The sequence below is a fragment of the Nothoprocta perdicaria genome, unplaced genomic scaffold (assembly GCF_003342845.1).
Source record: "Nothoprocta perdicaria isolate Ctin4 unplaced genomic scaffold, notPer1 scaffold_73, whole genome shotgun sequence".
Classification (NCBI taxonomy): Eukaryota; Metazoa; Chordata; class Aves; order Tinamiformes; family Tinamidae; genus Nothoprocta; species Nothoprocta perdicaria.
Window position 1 is genome coordinate 2,035,898 of NW_020456010.1, and position 22,413 is coordinate 2,058,310.

Here is a 22,413-nt window from a genome sequence, read left to right on the forward strand (position 1 = left end):
GTTTGGCTAAAGAAAGTTTCCTTCTTGAAACGAGACCAAGTGTGCCAAGTTTCGGCTCAGCTCTTTCAAGCTGAAAGCTTCTTCTCCACGTATGTTATAAAACATATTAGGAACACTACAAGATTTGTGTACCTGGGCTTAGAGATACACAATTTAGTGGGCCTTGTTTTCAGTTTGTTAGGTTGCAGTTTGTTAGGCTTACTGTAGAAAGTGCATTTAGAAGACAGAAAATTACAGATTGTGATTTTATTTAGATTGTGGCATTAAAAAAAAAAAAAAACACAACTTGAATGCTCTGTTGCTTTCTCTTAATAAAGAGGAAAGAAAAAAAAGGGGGGGAGTGGATTCCTCCAGTCTAAAAGAATGAAACAAAAGAGACAATAAAAGCTAATGGTTGCCACAAATTTATTTCTATTCAATTTTTGGTGGCTGCCGTGTTGTAAATGCAAAATTCTTTGGGAATGCCTGTTAAATGTCTCCCTTKCCACACGTACAGCTCCAAGTTGCAGTTCCTTTTTGAAGCTGAGAGGGCTAGATGATAAGGCTCTGTACCTACTAGATGTCAAGGTGCTTGACAAATTGCAACTTAGTATGACATTGCTAAACTTGCTTCTCTTGATAATATTCATTAAGCTCTAAAATACCAGTGAGTCGTATCAGTAGTAATTTATATGCTGATTAAACATCCCGTTAGTACACAAAAAGTACAATGCAGCCATAGTAATTGAAAATATTTGCAAACTTTGCTGTCTTATTGAGCACACAATATAAAAGCTGTTAAAGCCTTTTTTTCTTAGTGTGACTGTGCTTGTTACAAAATATTTACTTTAAAAGCTTTTTGAATGTTTAGCACAAGCTACAAGCCTTGATAGCTTTTTTTTGCTCTTTTTTTTTTTTTTTTTTGTTTTTTGGCAGCTGTTCTTATAAATGGATGCAGTAGGTTAGGAAAGTCGTAGGTGGTTTTGACAATGATTAGGGAACTTGGGCAAGTGATTAGTTTCAGATGAAGTTACATATTTCAGTGGTGTTCTCTCCAAAATATTTTAATTCTGCGAGAATTTCTTACATAGGACTGAAGAAATAAATAAATGAAGAAATAAAGTGTGCCTGCGTTATAAAGCTGCAGCCAAGCAGCTCTTGGCTTTTCTGCTCCTTTCTGCTTCTCTTCCCTCCATCCCTCCTACGTTACCAAAAAAGCAGTCCTCTGTAAAGTTGAAATCTGCTGTAATTGTTGCATTTATTGGCATATTCTTTAACCTTTTCTATGTTGCTTTAAAATATTTTTCTGTTTCCTCATTATGCATTATTTAAATAATATGTTCATACTAARCACTTAAATTATTCTGCAGAGCTTTATGCACAGTAATCTGAAGAACAACAACAAAAAAAAAAGAGCAGAAATGTCTTTAAAGATATTTAGACTTTTTAGAAGTCCAAATGTGTTCAACATACAGTGGATTCGTTTTAATGYTAGTAGTAAATTGCTGGGTGCCCAGTGCTTCTGGTTGGGTATATTTTTATTCAGAGTTGAGGATTTTTGTCTTTAGCTTTATCAGTGAAGACACCTGGGTATTTGTTCTCAACTAATACAGTTGAGTGCAGTAATACTTAACTGCGTGTTGGTTTCATTGAGGCTGAATTAGGAAACAAACCTGCTCTTTTAGAGCAAGTATGTGCAGGAAGTGGCATTTTGGTTAATTGGATTGTTTTAACTCTGAAAACCAGCCTCTTAGCAGGCTGCAGAAATCTGTTAATGAGAAAGTGCTTTATAAGCCAAGAAGCAGCAGGCTGGAAGAGACCTGCCAGTGAGGACGGCCCAGGACCATCCTGGGGCTGCAGTGTAGGAATCCTGTGGCTTCTTTCCATGTGTTTGGCTTTTGTTTTATTTTTCAACCTTCTGTCCATTTGCTCATATATATATATATATGTGTGTGTGTGTATGTATATGCATATATATATATGTGTGTGTGTGTGTGTATGTATATGCATATATGTATCTGTGCACACATGCACATGATGTGAGCAAAGGTAGCCCTGTTCTATTTGAGTATTGCTGGCTAAAATAAGAGAAGCTGGTTGTTACAGCAATCCAACCTTTACGTCCTTCCCTTGGAAACCAGGTGGCATATGAAGAAAGTACCTGTGTGCAATTCAACCCTCTTTTAGGGTCTTTTACCAGCAAGTGTCAGGGAGAGACTGGGGGATTTCTTGTTACCCAAAAGAGGGCCAAAAAGGCCTTCATTACTCAAACTGTCTGGCTATGAGTGAGCATGAGGGAGCTTACCCTGTTTACTCATCACTGCTTATGTTGATCATKTGAATGTGGATCTAGCAAGAAAACCGAGGAATATGAACAGGCTGAGTCCAAAGTAGCAGGTAAAGAAGAGCAGTGCTGCAGTGTTTTCTTATCTTTTATTCAAAAGAAATATGTTAAGTGATCTCAGAATCTCAACTACATCTGCTCATCATTGTTCTGTACGTAAGGGTAGGTACACACAGTATTTATGGATGGTTCCTAAACACAGATGGCTCTTTGGTTTGTTTAGATGATAGATAGAGAGCAATGAGCCCTGCCAAGGGACTCCACGTGTCAAGAAATAGTAGGTAACTGTGGGAGTACTGCAGGGCTTGAAATGGGAAGAATGTSGCCAACACAATCATGGTTCAAGATAGCAGAGTCGTTTGAAAACCTCTCAGGTTGCTGTTTCACAGCTGTGTCCTTGTGTCCTCAACATCTTGAAACCGTTCTTSCTTTCCTAAGGCAAGGATTGATTTGCCACAGGTTGCTCGGATGGGGCTAAGCACAAGTTGCAGAAAGGTCTATTTGGCAGGAATGGCAGTTTCTCAAGGCCYAGTGGGACAAGTTCTGCATTGCTGCTGAAGGTGGGTAATGCACGGACCAGCTGGGACCGCAGGATAAGTGATAAGTTGTCAAAAAAGAGGGATGCACGCAGGAGATGACTGTAGACACGCAGCTGCTGGGATGATATGTTTTTGTTTCCCCTGATGATGAGGAGTTAAGGCTCTTAATTATTGTTGATCATCCTTAAACTTCTTGGGAGTGTGATTGCTTGATAAGTGGCCTCTGAAGAATAAAAATTCTCTGAGTATCAGGCTTCTGTCAGTGATTCAAATTCTCTACTGAATTAGCTTGTGTATAATCCTGCCATATCAGTTATTTCAAAGATGACATTTCCAGAATAGATCTTGTGTTTGGAAGATGTAGATGTTGTAGCCTGTGCATAAGGGTGCCTGATCTGTTTTGTGGTTTGTGCTATATTAACCAGTACAAAAGGGATTGTCCAGAAGATTGATGTCATTGACTGTAAGTTATCATTTGATYTGCCAATAATGACTTTGATTTGACTATAATTAAGATAGTACTCTAAGAAAAATGTCTTTCTTCATTTGCATTTGAAAAGATGGCTATATTAAGGGTGAGTTTTCAGTTAAATGTAACTTTTCTTTTGCTTTGAATCTGAAGCAACAGCAATTTGAAATCTGTTTTTAATTTTCAGTGATTCTCTCAGAAAATGTAAAGGCAAATGCTGTAAGGGAATCGTACATTTTACTTCTCAGGAAGCAAAAACAAAGCCAGATCAGTCAGCAACACCATAAGCTATTCAAGTTACAGATTTGGACTGCACATATGAGTTATCTCATTATGGAAGGTGCAAAAGTGCATAAGTATTTGCATCCTCCACTCCCCACAAGTATAACAGCATAAATAATTTACCTGGTGTGACAATAACATTTTCTTAACATAAAGAGGTATTGGATTTTTTTATTTATTTTAGTTTCATGTTCCTAGATAAGTGTAGTGCTTTAATGATCTCTAGCAAGCTTAAATTAGAGGTTCTGATGATACTCCTGTCACTAGATGTGTTTATTTTTAAATTGATTGTGTATATTTCACTAGCTAGCAGGTTATTTCCTCAAGCACAGTCTCCTTTTTCTGGTTTGCTGAGCAGTCACTGGGTGTTTTAAGATCGTTTAAACTAATTGAATATTTCAAGCATATATTTCTTTGAAGTCATTAGCAAGGAAGAGAAAGAGGGCTCTAGCAGACATTTCAATAATGAAACACGTAAATCAAAAGAATGAGAAGTTTCAAAATTGAGCCCTAAGGATGTAATTTCAAACACCTATAACTTCTGCTTTTATAGTTTAGACTTGTTGAAATGGTGGTATTCAGCTTACACTTAGAAGAAATCGCTTATGCAACAGAGCAAAAAGACATATACTGTGAGATGTGGTTTACGGTTGTGCCTTTGTATTATGCAAATCTGTAGATGACGATTTCAGCTTCTTAGGACTCATTTCTACAAATTTTCTGTAAAAGGGTCAGGGTGGGATCAGAAAGATGACTGCATGCTTTTTTTTTTCCCCAAATTCACTCAAAATATTCGCTATACGAAGTTTGTAGTCCTAGGGAAAGCAAATTTTTTTAAAACAGAGAAAAAGCAAAGCAAAGTGAATTTTTGAGGAGAAATCGGAGACATCCTTAAAAACCAGAGGAATGCCTCATACACTTTAAATTTACCTACTGCAAATAGGAAAACAAGCTATTCCTAGACCTCTGGAATGCAGTCTGGGCTTTTGGTCACAGTTTTTTTTTTTCCTTTTTCCTTTTTTTTTTTTTTTTTTTTAGTAGGCCAAGTGGTTTGGAGTAGCGGATCCAAGTTCTCCCAGACACTGTTGGTTCAGGCGTATGTCAGAAATTCTTCATAGTTGCTCTCTTGCAAGCTGAACAGAACTGCAGTTGGACCTATTTTTGTAACAWGGAATGAGATCCCCTTAACGGACTTTATCCCCATGTTGATCATGGGCTGAAGTCAGGGATACAGTGTTCTTTTAAGTTTGTTTGCATTTCTTTGTGTTCCAGGGTGACGAATGTGGGTTTTGGGAGCTAGAATTCGGAATCACGTGGAATCTCTCCTCTGGCATTCCAAGGCAGGGTAAAAGGAGCTAAACGTGGTATCTGCAAATTTTAATACCATGACAAGCAGCAGAAGTCCTGAGATGAAATCGTGGCCAGCAGTGAAATAAATGAGAGCTCTGCTGTTGATTTTAGCAGTGTCAGAATTTCATGCTAGTGAGTATGAAGGCGACAGATAATACTAAAACCAGCTTAAGCTTTTCRAGATTCTTTGGTATTTATATAGAGCACTGCGTTATTCTGAATAATCTTTCCCTGTTAAATATGTAGCAGTATCCTGATGAATTGTGATGTTTTGCAGATACAGAAAGAGATGAGCAAAAAATGCAAACCTCTTCTAACCTGTTCATGTGAACTGCTGTATCTCTAGAATAACTGAATGTCTTACTGTAAGATTAATAGTAAAATGGAGATGTGAAACAGTTTAGTTGCCATTAGGGACTTAAATGCACTAGAGAAGTTTACCTTCTTCCTATTTTAGAAACAGTGGCTCTTACAATGTCAGCATTTGACATTGATCGCATATTACAATGATAGCATTTGTTGAACTCATTAGCAGTGGATCCTTGAGTCACTAATCAGTTGAAATCTGCAGTCCTCTTCAGTCCTGTAATTTTGCTGAAAATCTTGAAAACTCTCAGAATATTTATACAAAGGGGTTTGATTTCTGAAAGGKTTTTTTTTTAACTATCAGTTTTTAAGCAGATGTATTTTGTTGTATTAAGGTAAGCTGGTAGCTGAGAAATGACAGACTTTGTTTTTAAGTTTATTTGTTGAGTGAACTATTGTAGTCATTCATATGTATTGAGAGTTAATGTAGGCTTTTTCCAGAAGGTACAGAACTTTTTTCTTTCTTTAGAATGTCTGAAGTTACAAGGTGTGTTTATTGAGCCTCTCCAATTGTGGGATTCTAAACCAAAGAAATTAYTCAAAAAGTGCTGCTCCTGTTAAGCCTTAAAAGGATTAGTCTGTAGGTAAAAGGAGCGATATCTGTTCTCCATTAAGCAAGCTGATAATAATGTTTTGGTGGGTTTTATTTATTTGTAGCAGTATCTTTTATGGAAGTATAAATGGAGTGCGGTCATTTTTGTTAATCTGTTGTCAAAGTTCTGCGTCAAGGCTTTTCCTGCAGAGGAATTTCCCAGGTCGTGGCCCTGAATAAATGCTTTATTAGTTCTCTTAGCTGTTTAACTCTGTTAAGGGGACCTTTTTATGTCGGGGTCTTGTACCAGCAAAAACAGGATTAGAGGTACCTCTCATTTATCTTTTTCGTGCCGATAGGCACAGTTTTGCCAAATGGTACTCATTGGAAACTCCTGATAATGGGAGCATAGTTTTATCACACTGTATGTGTGCTTTTACTGAGCAAGAAGTTAAATGACTGAATTGCAAGACGTAACTGAAGTTCACTAATGACTTCTGCAGATTTACATCCTTTGATTCTTTACAAGTGTACTAGCTCCATTGCTTAGGAAATGCAGTTGTGTGATTTTATGCTCGAAATATTTGTAGATACACATCGCACGGCTTTGGAAACCTCTGKTACCTAAATTAGACCTCCAGTAAGTGGAACTGTTTGCTGTTGTCCCCCTTCTCCGCGTTCTGCCCGCAAACAGAAACATTCCAGCTTTGTGAGGAGTCTAAACAAAAGAAAATTCTTATCTATTACTCAATTTTATGAAAAAATAGACCATATGGGTTGTTCAGTAGTAATTGTACTTTAAAGTCTGAATGTTAAGTGTTTTTCTTGGCCTAATAAAAATATTACTTCTATCTCCAAAGCTTTATATTACTTCTATGTCCAAAGCTTTCCATCTCTTTTATCTCTATACCATCAGGGCTACAGCTCAACAACTTTGGGTCGTCCCAGCTGTGTCGGAGAACATGTTGTTGCGTTACTTGAGGACTAGCATAAAATTTTTGAATATACYTTTCAGCCTGACTCTCCATCTTTAGTGTTGCTAATTTCTAAATGTAATTCGGGAAGAGCAGCATCTAACTATGGGGATKCCTCCTGTAGCCTGTGCAGTCCATCAGATCTTCTTGCATCTCCTTTCTTGGTGAACTTTACAAAGGTTGCTGTTGTCTAGACTTTGTTTTAGAATAATTTCAGGAGTGGAGTGAGATACAGGCCAAAAGGAATGTTTAAGGATGTGGCTGTATTAAATAGTTGGGAACTTTTTGTACAGTGGTTGATGCTGTCCTATTATACCGAATAGAGCCTCTGCTGACATGAACATGTACTAAAGCTGGAGCCTGGATTTAATGTTGAAACTTTCTAATTTCTGTCATAAAATACTGTGCATTTTATTTTTTCTGGTCAGATTAGTTTTGATTTGACCAGAGCCTTTGACCAAAGCCTTCCGTAAGTATACTTAAGATGACTGCCACAATAGCATCCCCCTTTCAAAACATCCAGGCATCCTTTTTTCTCAGATAGTAAGCACATGTCAGTGTTGTATATAGTAGTTGGGGAAAATGAATGTCATACAATTGCTAGTAGTTGCTTGCATATCAAACTAGTGTGTATTACAGAGGGATAAACTCCCCTGACTTAAACATTTGTTGATATATCCTTACAAGGAGAAAATTAAGGCTTGTTTATGTTTGTGTAGAGACATGTATCCTTAAGCATAGGAATTTCTGTTCTTTCTGTGATCATCTTGTAACAGAATTCAGTGCGGGCTCATCACCCACTTGCATCCTCACAAACAAGCACGATCATAGTGGCTTGAGATGGTTATTTCCTTGAACAGATTCTGCAGTATGTGGGGAAAAGTATTTCTTAGTTTTAAATTTATTGCATATTGAAAGTTACTTTCTATGTTTCTGTCATATATTCTCTAAAGGATTTTCTCCACACCAAAAACTTGTTGTGGTTACTTGCTGATTGTATTATGATTTATACTGTTAGAATCTCAAGGGTAGACAAATTCTTTAGGTTCTGTTCCTGCATATTTACTTTTACGTAAAGTAAAAATTTTAGTTACTGCATTTCTAAACAGCAGATTTCTGTTAAATTTGGACAAGCCCAGGATGTATTTCCAGGTAAAACCTTTCTTGCATAGATAAATGCTTGTTGAAGTCTTGAAGACCGAAGTTAYATTTGGCAACTTCTGATTTCCTGTAACTATCTCATGTATTTCTAAGTTGATTGTTTATTTAACTCAAGTGGGGCATTACCGAACCACATATGTGCTGGTAGACACCAGAAGGCATCCTGGTGATTAACTTGCATCCAAAAAAAATTATTTCTGTTCTGTGTTCCATTCCCTTGCTCGTGTTGAACTTGTGATGCTGTTTTACAGTCAAGGCCGTTCTAATAGCCTCTTGTAAGATAATTCTTCAAAGCCTTTTGGAGTTTCAGATAAATTATGTCAACCAACTGGGTTCTTTGTGGGCTGTTTTGCTTAGCATAGTGGAGAATTTGAGTAGATTAGTGATGCATGGTTTTCCTTGGCAGCAGCTGTGCTGATTGCCGTTTTCATGTAGTATCCACCATCAGAGTTCATGTTTCTATTTTTAATTGCCATTGCAGCAGACTTTCCTAACTCCAATTATGTCTCACAGGTGGATAGATTAGAGATTAGAACCGGGGTCTTTATCACAGTACTTTGTTTTTCATCATACACAGTGTAATGCTCAGTAATGTGCCACTATGATAACATAAGCAAATTCTGCATGGAAAATGCAATGTGGCATGGTGAAAATAAATTGTACGTTTGGTTTACTAAAGATTTTTGTATTGAAATTCCAGCAAAGAAACTTTCAGTGGTCYTTATTATTGAGTTAGATTGCCATTAACTTGCAGATTTCATTTAGAACCATTATTGTAACATAAAGTGCCTGAAGATCAGATTTTTAATGCAAATATTTGTCACATTGGCTCAATGAGTCATCTGTGATGGATGCAATATATTGACTTAGCCCAAGAGTAATAATAAATAACTTAAGAACATTATTTGAAAGCAAATTTGTCATAACCAAACCATAGTCTTTCCAAAATTTAGCCTAGAAAAAGTGTAATGGCAAAAACATAAAGCTMAGGTAGCTTTATATAATATAAAATGTATGTGTGTGTTTATAAACACACACATATTCATCCATGCACATTATAGATATATGTTGTATTTCAGGAACAGGATTTTATTTATATATATATAATTGCATATTTGTATACAAGAAGTCAATTTTTCTGCAAAATAACTGATGGGGAGGAGAAGAACCATTTGAATGCTTCCTCTGTTTCAATTCTTGTGGCTGGTAGGAYGTTGTGAAATAGGCCACTCTTTAATGCTGAGAATGATAATATAAAGAGCTTTGAAGAAATCCCATATGTTCATCAGCTGGGAAGTTAAACTTTTTGTGTATCTTAAAAAAAATCACAGAAGCAACTGCAGGAAGAAACAGTGGCGAAGGTCAGGCTGAGCTTGCAACTGAATTTAATAATTTATGGGGTTGAAAGGTAATTTTAGTTTTATTTTCATGCCTTTTAAAACAGTTCTGCTTATTTTCTTTATTATCTCATAACTTCTAACTTCATTTTCTAAAATTTTCTTCTCCTTTGGACTGTTCTTCTGAATTTAAGGGATGCTAGAGAAGGAGCAGGAATTAATTTCCAGGGTTGTATAAAACAACTGTGCTAGCAAATTGGCTTGCTGTAAGTACTGCTAGCTGGGAGCCAGCGGTGGGGGCATCAGACTTACAGTAAATAAAATGAAGAAAGCAGCCTGAGTCAGGCTCAGCTTATTTAGTCTAGACAGTGCTTCCCATGCCAAGTATTGCTGCTCTCGTTTCTGCTTGCCAGAGTTTCTCTGATACACAGCATTCCAGCTCTGCTTTTATCAAACAAGAGGACTTCCTCCTGCGTGAGGCGTAGCTAAGAATACAGATGTTTGTTCTCCCTTTGAAGTGCCCCTATGAGCTTATTTGTAGCTCTAGCACTGTTTGTTTGCTGGAAATCCAGCTAGACATCTGCCTGTCTGCCTGGGCTGCACTCCAGCTACGGAAAGTTTTTTGTCAAGTTTATTGAAGTTAATGTCTAATTACAATCTACCATGTATATTAGAGACGTGAGCCTACATAATGCACATGTCTTATAAAGTCTAGGCTGTTTCATGCAAAATTAAAAGGTTAGAATGACTTGCATGCTTTTAACTTCTATTCCTGGCAGCATTCAGATAGTGCCCAGGGCCTCCTCTGAGCCCTGCACTGTTCGAGTGCATGGTACCAGATGGACACACAACAGGCTAACGTTTAGAAGCAGCAAAATACATTGTTGTGGGCACAGTTCTTATTAGAGCAAAAGAGTTATACATTGTTGTGGGCACAGTTCTTATTATAGCAAAAGAGTTATTTGCCCTTAATAACAAGTGTAGTGCTTCATTCCTTAGCTTGGACTTAGTTGGACTTGATGATCTTGAGGGTCTTTTCCAACCATGATGATTCAGTGATTTTATAAATACCCATCTTTAAGAACTAGGTCACATTGAAGAGAATTTGAATATCAAAAGAACAGTCAGAACTGAGAGATCACATAAATCTGTTGATACTGGATCATATCAGCTTCTGCTGGAATTGATCTCTCCTGAGCAAGGCTAGTGGCGCTGATACGATGACTGGCMAAATCCCGCCAGCTAGCTCTCATCCACGTTAGCACTAAGGTGATACTGGGCTGCTTTTAAATACTTGGAATACTTGTACTCACGGGCATGCTGCAGGTTACTGGCAGTTACACGTCAAGAAGATCAGCATTGCAGGAAAAACATGCAAGAAAGGGCTCTAAAAAAACTCCTCACTTCGCAAACCTGACTTCATCTTTTGCCGTGCAAGTTTTGTGCAGCAAACTTTGTGATATGAGGACAGGTGACAGTAGAGGTGACCCTCTACTGAAACGCATGAGAGCAACAACTCGCACTTCAGGTGAAGCTATTTCCCCTAAAGAGGTGGAGTTTTCTAGAGTAAAGATTATAGCTTGTCTATATATTGCCAAGTTAAACCCYGCTTGTAAAGCAAAGCTTACTCTTCTATTGCCTTACATGAGTACTGGCGAAAGAAAGAAAGATATGATATCTGCTAAGGAATATTTAGGCAAACTTTTTAGATTTTTGGTGCTAAAATTTTCAGCATTTCGTGTATGGCACTTCTGCCTTTACTATATGCTTTGCTCTGTGTGTGTATTTTAATATTATGATGAGCTCTATTGAAGAATGAAGAGTTYGGGCTATAGTGTGACTAGAGATGTGGAATTATATATATAAAAAAACTTTATGACATGTTATGGYCTTAGTTGAAAGCAAAATGATGCTTAAAGATGCTATCTGTCTATGTCTGTCTGAAGAAGATAATGCTGTCCAACTAGTTATGTTTTAAGATTGCTGTAATACAGACTTCTGTTATCAGGGCCTACTTGCACATCACTTTCAGGAGAGGCATAGCTTCTCCTGTGTACTCTGAAAGGAGTCTTAACATCTTAGAAAGTTTGCAACAGACAGAAATACAGACATATTTCTTAAAGGAAGCAAGGATAGTTATAATACCAAAATATGAGTGTACTGCCTGCTRTTCTGTTAATTAAAAACCAGCAGGATGATTTTTATTTTTTTCCTTTCTGACACGTTGGCAGGCAGACCTTGAGCCATGGTAGTTATTTGCTTTGAGGTTAGTTAGGATACAGATTCCARTTGCAGGTAACATGAGGTGAGGCTTTGATCTGGTATGTAGGAAGCTTAAAGGCAGCACTGAAATTATAGTATCCTCTCTTAATCTGGGGGAAAGTAAACAAATACAAAGAGGCTATGCAAGAACCCTGTTAGAAAGTTTTGGCTTGGGAAGTAGCCTGAGGAGTTATTTTTACTGCTGTGTGTAAGGGTCATAGAGTTTCTGTGCTCACAAATGCATTTTTCTCCAGTAGATCCAAGTTAACAATGAGTCTGGTAGGACAAAATGCTATTGTCTGTGCTAACCACAGATGCCTTGGCTGCAGTAGTTACTAAGCATCCCCAGATAGCAGGGCTAAAGCATCAGGCTTTACTTTGGAGATAGGGGCTGGCCCAGACTGAAGTGTAGAAGCACAATGTTCAAATCATTGCTCAGCTCTGCAGAAATTCTTCAGGTCCATTGCTCTGGACAGTCACCTATGCAATGGGGCTCAGAGACCTATGCATTTATGCTCAGAGAAGTCATCTACTCTAGATGCGTGGCTTTCTGAGGAAGACTGTTGCAAATGCTGTGATCTACCCTTATTTTTGCATTATATAATCCTTAGCTRGGAAGAAGGTGGAGGAGCCTCATAAGCACCCTGCTCTTTATGCCYTGTTGGGGCAAAGGATAGTGTTGTCCTAGCAGCTACTGCTGTTAGCTTAGTAACTGGTGCTGTTTCCCTGAGGAATATATGGCCTTATAGTGGCATCCACAGGAGCTCTCATTCCTTTAAGACTTGCAACTCCAGCTCAGCAGCGGGGACACTGCTGCCCAGGGCCCACAAGCAGCTTGCTTCTCCATTTCATGTGGCCAGCAACTGTGAGGGGTGGTTGGTGGGCAGCCAGCCCTGGGGTGGGCCGGCGTGCCCCTCAGCTGTGGGGAAGCCGACTGGGCTGTCTGTGAAGAGCTTGGTCTCGCTGTGTGTACACAAAGCGGGGTTGTTGGACGGGAAGCGGAGGGAGGTTTCCTTGGAAAGCTGGCATGGTCTGGTGCAGCGGGAAGCTGAGGTTTTAGGGAGTGAGTTAACAGTGCCAATAGGGAGCCGGGACTGCAGGTGAGAGAGTTGGGGATCATGAAGCAGTAGTCTGGTTTGACAGGAGGAGGAAATGTTTTGCTCTGGAAGGGAGCCGTGTGGTTGCGAGGCGTCCCTCAGAGCTCCGCACTGGTGCGGGCAGAGAGAAAGGGGACAGGACAGCCCGTAACGCGGAGCTGAGAAACAGGGACAGCTCCGGCGAGGGGAGGACAGCACGGGAGGAAGGAAGGAAGGAAGGAGCAGCGGTGCAGTGGCTCTAGTCAGGAGTATCCGTAGTCGGGAAGGCCCTGGCAACAGAGGCAAAGCCAGCTGGGCATAGGTCCTATTTTCCATGCCTCATCTAAAATGTCAGCTGTAGGAAAGAGAGGCTTAGGCACACTCTGTGCTTAACGCTGCTCCCAGACTGGAGCTCCAATTCATGATTTTGAGGGGATTTTTTTCCCTTCCCTCTCTGCTCTCTGAACTGCCCGAGATCAGGGTGCTTCAATCGGAAGGTGATATAATTCCCATCGATAGAAAGCTTTCTAGCTTTCTCAGATGTCTCTTAAGCTGACACAGGAGAATGCCCAATGTATGGAAAAGTCCTGTGCTTAGTTTGAGGCTGGCAAGTGTCACAAACTATTGAGGGATCAATCTCTTTTTTAACCAATTCTTTTCTAGTCTAGTTTTGTTAATTCCTTAYTCTTCTGTTTTTTTCCTTAAAACAGGATGATGCCCCTTTCATCACAGACACTGATGATGAATCTTCATCATGGCCAAACACAGGAATATGTGATCAAACCCAAATATTATCCAGTAAAAAAAGTGATTTCAGGAGAACAATCCACAGAGGGCTCGCTACCACTGAGGGTGGGCCAGGATCAGCTTGTATCACCTTTTCAATGTGAGTATAACTGCAAAAAATATACCTTGCCCTGCATTCATCGCCCACTGCACTCCCCCTCTGTAATATTTTGAGAATTTCTTATGTACATCTGAGTTTTGGTAACATGTCAACACAGATAAAACTCAAAATAATTAAAAACAAGATAATTCTCAGATTAGTAATGTTAGTAAAATTAGTAATGCTCCAACATTCTGCATCCTGTTGAGAGGCAAAACAGATTTCCAGCATGAAGAAAAAAATTGCACTTGATTCCCTATTGGAATCTCCTTACGCTATTTCTAGATGATAGCTTTTCTTTCAGATAAAAGCTGCTTTGTGAACGCTTGGTAAAGTAGGCTTAATTGAGAGTGTAGTCAGCATAAGATGACAGCTTCCTTCAGTATGAAGTAAAGCTGGAGCTCAGGATTGTGGTCCCATTGGTGACTGTTTTTCTCTGTATTTAATTTATTATGTGTTTATGAACCTCTGCACAGTATGGAGGCTGCATGAGAATTTTTACCTCATTTTTATAAAAAATTAATGTGTAGGTGCCCAGCTTGTGGCCTTGGCTCRTGCCCCATTGTGTGAGGAGCCCGTGGACAAGTTTTGGCTTAAAAGATGAAGAGTTTGATGAATTACGGGTTAGGTATTAGAGAGCGTCTGCTGGCTTGACTTGGAGAAAAGTTCCTGCAGTTAAGTAATGTACTGAGGAACATGGGGAGCTAAGGTACTTAGCAATCTCCTGACAGACTTCCACTGCTATAGCACAGAGAAATATGTTCTGCTGAGGGTTTAGGAAGATCTCCTAAATCTGCGGATATGATTTCCTTGTGTGAGTATCTTTGCATTTCTGCACTGTACATTCTTATGATCTTTCCAGTTGTGTAACCCCTGGTTTCTTTTCTGCAGCTGTAAATGCCTTGACTCCTAATTAGAATCTTGGACCTGATGGCAGGAACAGTGGGCAGCCTCTAGATTAACTTTCTCCGTGCTATTTCAGAGCAAGTGTACTTCTTGCAAAACTCCTTTCCTCGGAAGGTTTAAAAAAGAAAGCAGATGTCATTTTTTGTCTTCCACCTGGCTTTAAATTTCCCCTAAATAAGATTATCAGTGGCCCCCAATATTGGTTTACATCCGTCTCTTCTAACTTTCAGCAGCCAAATGGCATATAAATCCCAGGTCATACACTTTCCCCATACTTGCAGTGAATGTTGCTGAGAATTTGGCAGAAAAAATCTTAACTTTGGCCTTCTCCTCAGGCTGTTTGACTGTTTCAGTTTACCTCAGTAGTCAGTGTTACTTGCAAGGGTAGGTGATGATCCTTCAGTATGGAAACATGGTAGACGAGCTTCCAGACTGCCACTAAACAAGCAACTTGCATGAGGTTTTTCTCCTGTTGTAGTGTGAGGAGATAACTTGGTGCAGCTGTAAGGCACAGGAATCCACTCCAGCTTTTTCTCTGCTTTGCTTATGGGAAGTGCTCTGTTTATTACAGTACAGAGAGAGAGACAGCTGTGAGAAGGGAAACTAAGAGCTGAAGCTGAAAAGTATTTGTTGTAAAACCCTAATAAGCCTCGGAGTGCGTGGTGGGTTAGTAAARCATCCTGCTTTTACAGGAAAATCTCTGGTTCTTAAAACACTTGAGGGACAGATAGTTAAAACAGATTATCAGGCATGACTTAAGTGTTGCCTTTAGTAGCAAAGTGCAGTACCACGTCCAAGACTGGTGTTGGAATTCCTGGTGCTGGGCTTCTGAGCAGTACCTGTTTTACCTTCACTGCTGTGTTTGTGAGATGGGAGACAGTGATTACAGCTTCTGATAAAACAATTCAGGCATCTGCTAGTAAAGAGCATAGTTTGAGCTGTATTATTACTAGTTTTTAAGATCTTATATCTTTAGTCTGAATAGCAGGGCCTAGATGATGGCCAGCTATATATGTTTAATTTGGCATCTGGTTTATAGAGGTGCTGAAATGCACTCTTAGAAGACTGTCCATATTTTCATGTCCAGAAGCTTGAATTAATTACAGTGAGGTAACCTTAGGATATTAAATCTCACGTGTCAGGTATTTTGCAGGAACCACTGGTATGCACTTCCTAGCTCTGTCTTTTTAACTAAGGGATGAGCTGCTTCAAATTACTTCATAGTTGCAGCAGAGTGGGTGTTCATCATATAGCTGTTAGGAGGAAATGGATGAGACGGTGGCTGGTGACCCCATGGTATTTTTTAACTACTGTTAGAGATGGCAGCCTTTTATTTCATTGAGCAAAGGAGAGAGTAGGGACAATGTGGAGATACTCACTTGAAAATGAAGAGGGAAAATGTAATAATTTTGTTAAAACACAAGGTAAGGAAGTTAATGTTGAACAGTAAAACTTTGCTGCTTTTTTTTTGTTAATTAAATATTTTTGTCAGGCATGAGGTGGTTATGTAATGAGGTGGATTAGGTAATACATTGCTGATGCTGTGCGGGAGTTTATAGTTATCAATGCACATAGAGTGCACAACAAAAGCAAAAAAGCAAATGTTTCTAAGCCATTTAAAATCTTGCTATTTGTCAAAACAAGGACAAAAAAAAGCAATAGTTTATTTTGTATGCAATTTCATGCTGAACTTTGTCCAAAAGTCTTTGTAAATCTTGAAGTTTTTTTTAACGAAAAGGGCAATTGTTGTTTCATATCATCTAGCTTAAAAGTGCTTTTCTGAGTTTATCCCACTTGAAAATATTTGTTTTCTTTCTATGACACTGCATTTTAGAGCTTTTCATCTTTCAGAGCTGTGTCAGTTKGCATTAGTCTGAGCCATGGGTGTGCCAGATAACACAAGGGACTGTAAACTGGCCAAAAGCAGGCAAGTTATGCCTGGTAATGAAGTACAACAGAGGGGCTTCAAASTGCTGTTCTACCCATATATTGATCTTCTAGGGAAAAGGCAGATAAAAGATTAGACAACATTTGTTTCCTCATACATGTTTCTGCCCTCAAGAGAATAGAGAAATGTCCATATTCTCTTTCATTCGTGGGGCTATATGAGATTCACCAAAGAATGCTGAAGTGTTTTTAATGTGAGTCTGTGGTGATTTTTTTTAAGGCTTTTAGAGATTTTTTTGGTCTTGTCAAAAATCCATAATAAAATACAATAAAGAGTCACTAAATAGGAATTTTAGGCAGAAAATAAGAATTTCTCTGAAATTTAAGTGCTGCAAGCCGCAGAATGGTTAATAAATGCAGGATTACAGGATGCTACCCTGACTTAATTGCATGTGTGTTGTGGCTTGAAGTTGGCCAAGTCTGTGTGTACTGATGGTAGCATTTTAAAATCTGCTCATGATTCAGACACAGAATTTAGTTCTTTGCATACAGATGAAGCAGAAACAATCRTATGCAAAATCATGCAGCAACTGTTCTTGATTACTGACAAATTGCCTCATTTTACACTGGCCTTTTTTCTATTTTTATATACAGGAAGTGTGATTGATGTGGAAGAAAATGCATCAAAACATAGATCTTATGTGAAGAATACTTTACAATTACATAAATACATAACAATTTTGATAAGAAGGGTTTACCTACTACTGGAAACGCAGTACGCTAACTCATTTAAGATCATACAGAATTTAGACATACCATTTTACTGATGACTTCATAGGTTGGTTTTAATAGAAACAGGTGCTGCTTTAAAATTCCAGTTTAGACTATTTTTGTGAAACGGCACCATTCTGACTTCACTACGTGACACTTACATCATAATAACACCATTTCCCCATCAACAAGTATGGGAAAACAGCTATAAAATACACAAATGTTCTACTGCTGGAAAAAAAAATGCATTCTAAAGTATAACAYACATGCCATATAAATGCATCTGTGTGATCTGATGTTCACAATGAATCATTCAGTGGATGTTGACTCCACGGAAAAATCTCACCACGTCAAAGGCAGCCCAGATCTTCTTTCCACCTTTCTTGATAATTCATTGTGGAACGTTACATAAGCAACAAAACAATTCTCACAAACTTCTCATAATAGGAGCATTTTACGGTGTTCATTTGCTGAAACTTCTGCCAAAGAGTGTGTGCATGTTTTCATTGGAGCTTAACTCTGGTGTCTTCTCTACATGGCATTTCCAGGAAATTTAAGAGGTTAAGGAAGAATGTTGTTATGGCTGTGCAAAGGCATAACAAGGCATAGCTAGCAGCATGAGGTGGGTATGAAGAGAACAAGCAGTTTGAGGACTTAACAGGCAGGAGTATCCCAGTAACTGAAAAATCACAATACAGGCTTATCTGAAGAAACTCTACCGTCAAGTTCACTTCAGTTGTTCATGGGAACTGACATTCATGTCTTGCTCCTGAGGCTGTACATGTTCAACAAAAGCAACAGCAACAAAAAAAAAAGATTTATTGTTTTCTTAAAGTGGTTTTTTTTTTTTTTCCTTTTAAGGTAAGAGGAGACAGGGAAGCTTTTATAGAGCATTCAAAAATATTCAAGAAGAATTTTTTTGGTGCAGCCAGCATAAAGCAACAGTGCAGTTTTGATGACAAAGCCTGAACAATTTTAGTAAAGAATCTTTTTTTCTCCATTTGAATGCATTTCCCACACTGCTTTTGAAAGCCATGACAATTCATAGAAGTCATTTAGAGCTTGTATTTGATTCCACTGGGAACTGAAAACAAGAGGCTAAACTTCAAGTATAAATTGCTTTACTGGCTTGACATTAATGCAGTTGGCTCTGTAGAATCAAGCAGCACATTTGCTTTGCTTTTGCTTTAAAAAGTAGGGTAACAAATTCTGGGGGGGGAAAAAAGCCTTTAACAAATTAACATACTTTATTTTGCCATTACAAAAGGCTGTGGAGCTCTCTGAAATCCTCAAGGACGGAAGGGTTGTGTATAAATGTAAATCACTCCCCTTAACATACCAGAGCTGCAGGAATTTTAACAACACTGTTTCCCAGCTTTCTTCGTAATTGTGTGTGTCCATGCAGGGTTCAGGGTTGAGCACCAGCCAGTAAATCTCCTCTCCACCTCCTCCTCCCCTCCACTGTATTKGTTTGTTTGGACTCCAAAATGATCTTATGATGCTGAGCTCACCAGTAACTTGAATGCATGTATGACAGACAAGGGCTGCTGGTGCTTAAAAGAATTAATTAAAATATTATGTTCACCTAGAAATAGATGATCAATGATCTACATCTTAAAAGATGGAAGTCAAGATTGATAAATAGTCAAGTGTGGGGAAACATGTTGGAAAAACAGATTGATAATCTGGCAAAGGGAGTTACAAACAGCCCAAAACATGTTATAGCTGGGACAAAGTACAGAATGAGACAAATGCATCTCAACTGCGGTGATGAAAGAGAATTGGCTCCAAAACCCAAGATTTCTCAAGAAGGAAAAAGAGAAGAGACTTTCCAGAAAACTCTGTATGGGGAAAACCTCTATGACATGTTTGAAAAATGGAAATTCAGCTAGATACATGGATAGTTTGAGCCCACACAACTAAAGTCCCTTAGCAAGGCTATCATCAGAGTTGCTGTGAGCCAGGCTTTGGATAGCAAGGATCAGTGCTGCCTGTTGCAAGTAGCTGAGTCTGGTTTTGCTCACAGGAGCCCTGCGAGTGCTCTCCAGGGATGTCAGGGCTGTCGCCCACGCCAGGAGCAAAGAACAAATGCCGACCAAAACGTACCACAAGAAGAAGGTGCTTTTGTGCCATATGAAATGGAGACTTTGGAACCAGTGACATCCTTATTTATGTGGATGTGTATTTTTTTCTTTCTTATGTAAAGGAAAAAAGATCTTGGCTTCATGCACTGCTGAGAGAGGTGGTTTTTAATGGTGATTCAGCATGTGGAAAGGGCGATGCATATTTATAACTTAGTTCCATGACGTTCTGTGCCTGATGTCACTGTTTATGGTTTGTTGACTTCCTTAGTGCTTTTCAGTTGCTTCCTTTCAGGAAATGTCATATTAGACGAATGTATTCTGATGTATTCAGTAAGCTTTTTTTTTTTTTTTTTTTTTGATGATAACTATTTTAGGGTGCACCACCTAAGATTTGTGACTTGTTTAAGGGGAGTTGTGTACCCAGGAGGGAAAAAAAATACTACTTTTATTTTAAGGATGCTTTTTTCTAAAGAAAATACACATTCCCAATTTAAGACTTGGTATACTATCTTAGGACAGGGTGAAATCTGCTGTCTTGGTAGTGGGGGGAATCCTAGGTCAAAACCTTAGGCAAAATACTTAATTTTAGGAGACTGAAATCAGGTGGGAAAGAATCTTATTCCTAATGTATAAATGCCTAATTTGTTGCTTCTTAGAGTTCTTCTGAAGAATGGACTGTAGTTGTTGCATCTGGCAGGAAATGCTGAACTGTCAACGATACCATTACTGCCTGTGCGAGCTCCTGTATCGCTCCCACGTTGTGTAGAAAGATACTGATTTTTTTAGCTGAGCACACAGCTCCTGTGGTGAGCCATTGGCCATTTGCGGTGGCCTGTGARGTGGCCACTGGACTGGATTTCTGTCCTGAATCTAAAGAGGTTTTTCTGTTCCTAGATTTGATTTCCTGGCTTTTGTTCCTTTGCCTCCTAAATGTAAGACTTTGGGGTCCAGGTAGGCTTTAGTCCCAAAGGAAGCTCCTATCCTGAGCAGGAGATAAGCAAGGCCCGTGTACCAGAATGCCATCCTGCATTGCTGCCATCACCAGTGTCTCCATTCCCCACCTGATGGGAACTGTAAGGCTCTGGAGGAACTTGCAGTTCTATTTCTGGTCAAGTGTTTTAATCTGAAGGCATGAAGGAGGCCACCTGGGTGCTGATCTCCAGCCTCATTTCCTCCAGGGTCTTCAGCTGAAGCTTTCCTCTGTTGGCCCCTCCTCAGGCACTCAGTTAACTAAACCTTGGTAAAACTCTCCAGCCAGATTCAGCTCCATAAGGAATACTATGGCATAGTCATGATAGGGTTTGGAACCACAGCGGTAGTGAAGAGTCCCCCAGTTTCTCAAGGGAAATAAAGTATTTAAGCCCTAAAAGGGCTTGAATTAGACCCAGTCCTATGTTCTCCACATTTCCTGTTTACTGAGTTGGGCATGTTTGTGTTCAGCAGCGAGCTGGTTTGGTGGTTGCTTGCTCCATGCAATTAACTTTTCTCGTCCCTGGTACAAGAAGGTCTAGCATTGAGTGGAGGTATAATTTAAGGCTAGAATTTTAACTTTGAGATGCTAGCCTTAGTGTAATATGGTTTTGTGGATCTAGGCTRCATGTTCTGACTTGAAAATATATTAATGTAAAACAGGTTTAAAAAAAAAAAAAAAAAGGTGGTTTTAAACATGGAAAATGGCTGTAATCCAAGATCGGATGCCCTCTGCCTGAGGATGGCATATAGAGAATCATTGTGGTGATAAAATAGACAGGGAGAAGAAAGGTTATTCATAAAACGTGCTGACAGAGATCCCATATTTCCAGTCTGTGTGTGATTCATGTGTTATGCACTTGTATAGAACAAAGTGGATTGTGATTGTTGCAAATTTATCTGACTTGGACTAGAAAGGCTGTGTCTGAGCAAGAATGTTTTATCAGTGACAAGCTTCTGGGGCACATAAATATGAATAAACTTATTTCAAAACCTTTTTTCCACCCTAGGCTGCATGGGCAGCTACCTCTTCAATGAGATACTGCCCTAATGGCCATCCTTGTCAAAGAAAACAGCACAAGCCTGTGTTGCAGACAGCACGGCATTTGTCAGAGCATATCAAGGTTCACGCAGAGATCCTAGCTGAATGAGGCAAGTTTTGGCTATAGTAATTTCCTTTAGATAAATTCTGTACCTGCATTTCTATCTTAAGCAGATATTAAAAGAACTGAAGGGTAGATTATTCAACTCTCCTAAGATGGACTGATTTTTTTGCTGTATTTCTATTTTTTTATTTTTTATTTTTTAGTTTTTTATTTTTTATGAGGAAATCGTTAGAGAATTTTCCCTTTGATATGTCAGGGAGTGAGGAAGAGATTGTATCCCTGTGATAATTGGGAAATAAAAGGGCTTTTTCTAGAGACCTTTCTTTCAGATGTATTTTTTTATTTTCTTAATAGTCTCAGAGGCATGAAACTTTCAACCCTGTCTTCTAGATGATTTTTTTTCCCTCTCTGTCAAGGATGCTGAAGAAGTAAACAGGGCTTAAGAAAAGGAAAAGAAATAGAACTAATAGAACAATAAGTCTTAAGAACCAATAAGTCTTAACTCTGTTCAGACCCTGAAGGAGAAAGTGGTGGTAGGAGCACATGAACAAGGAACAGGGAGGAAAAGTTGGAAGAGTGAAATGGCTAGAGGTAGAGATAAGTAGATATGTATAGTGTGTGTGTGTGTGTGTGTGTGTGTGTGTGTGTGTCTAATAGCAGTGATGGTAAGAATGGCAGAAAGAAAGAATCTGTGAGGCTACTTTTCTGTTACTATCCTAACAGATAGTGGGACAGTGTCCTGATCTTTGAATAGTCCTATTGGTTTCCTTAAAGGAAACAAAAATGACTCACAGAATATCAGAGATTTTTTTTTTTAACCAAGGAAATAGCTGTCATATCATACAGATGCACCAAAAGTAAGAATTATAGAAATAACAAAAAGCGGAATGAATAGTGGAATTGCTTACATATAATGTGCAGCTATAGCTGTCTAGACATGGTAGTTAAAGGGCAGCCTGATATCCCCATCACTCTTGTTCAAAACGTTTGGGTGGCTGAGTGTGCGTCCATACAGAGCCATGGGGTTTAGGCACTGCAGAAGACACTGGATCTGGGATGAATGAAATATTAGCTGCATCACTGGAAAGATGAGAACTAAGTGAAGTAAATTTAAAAAAAAAAAAAAAAAAAAA

General features: G+C 38.9%; 1 protein-coding gene across 2 annotated transcripts in view; it reads left to right on the top strand.

Moving 5' to 3' along the window:
* Positions 1–22,413, top strand: part of LTBP1 (latent transforming growth factor beta binding protein 1) — a 167,210-nt gene that overhangs the window by 15,796 nt on the left and 129,001 nt on the right. For both annotated transcript variants that reach the window (XM_026051165.1, XM_026051166.1), the window contains exon 2: positions 13,382–13,557. In XM_026051165.1, coding sequence (XP_025906950.1) covers positions 13,382–13,557 — 176 coding nt within the window. The remainder of the gene's footprint in view (positions 1–13,381; positions 13,558–22,413) is intronic.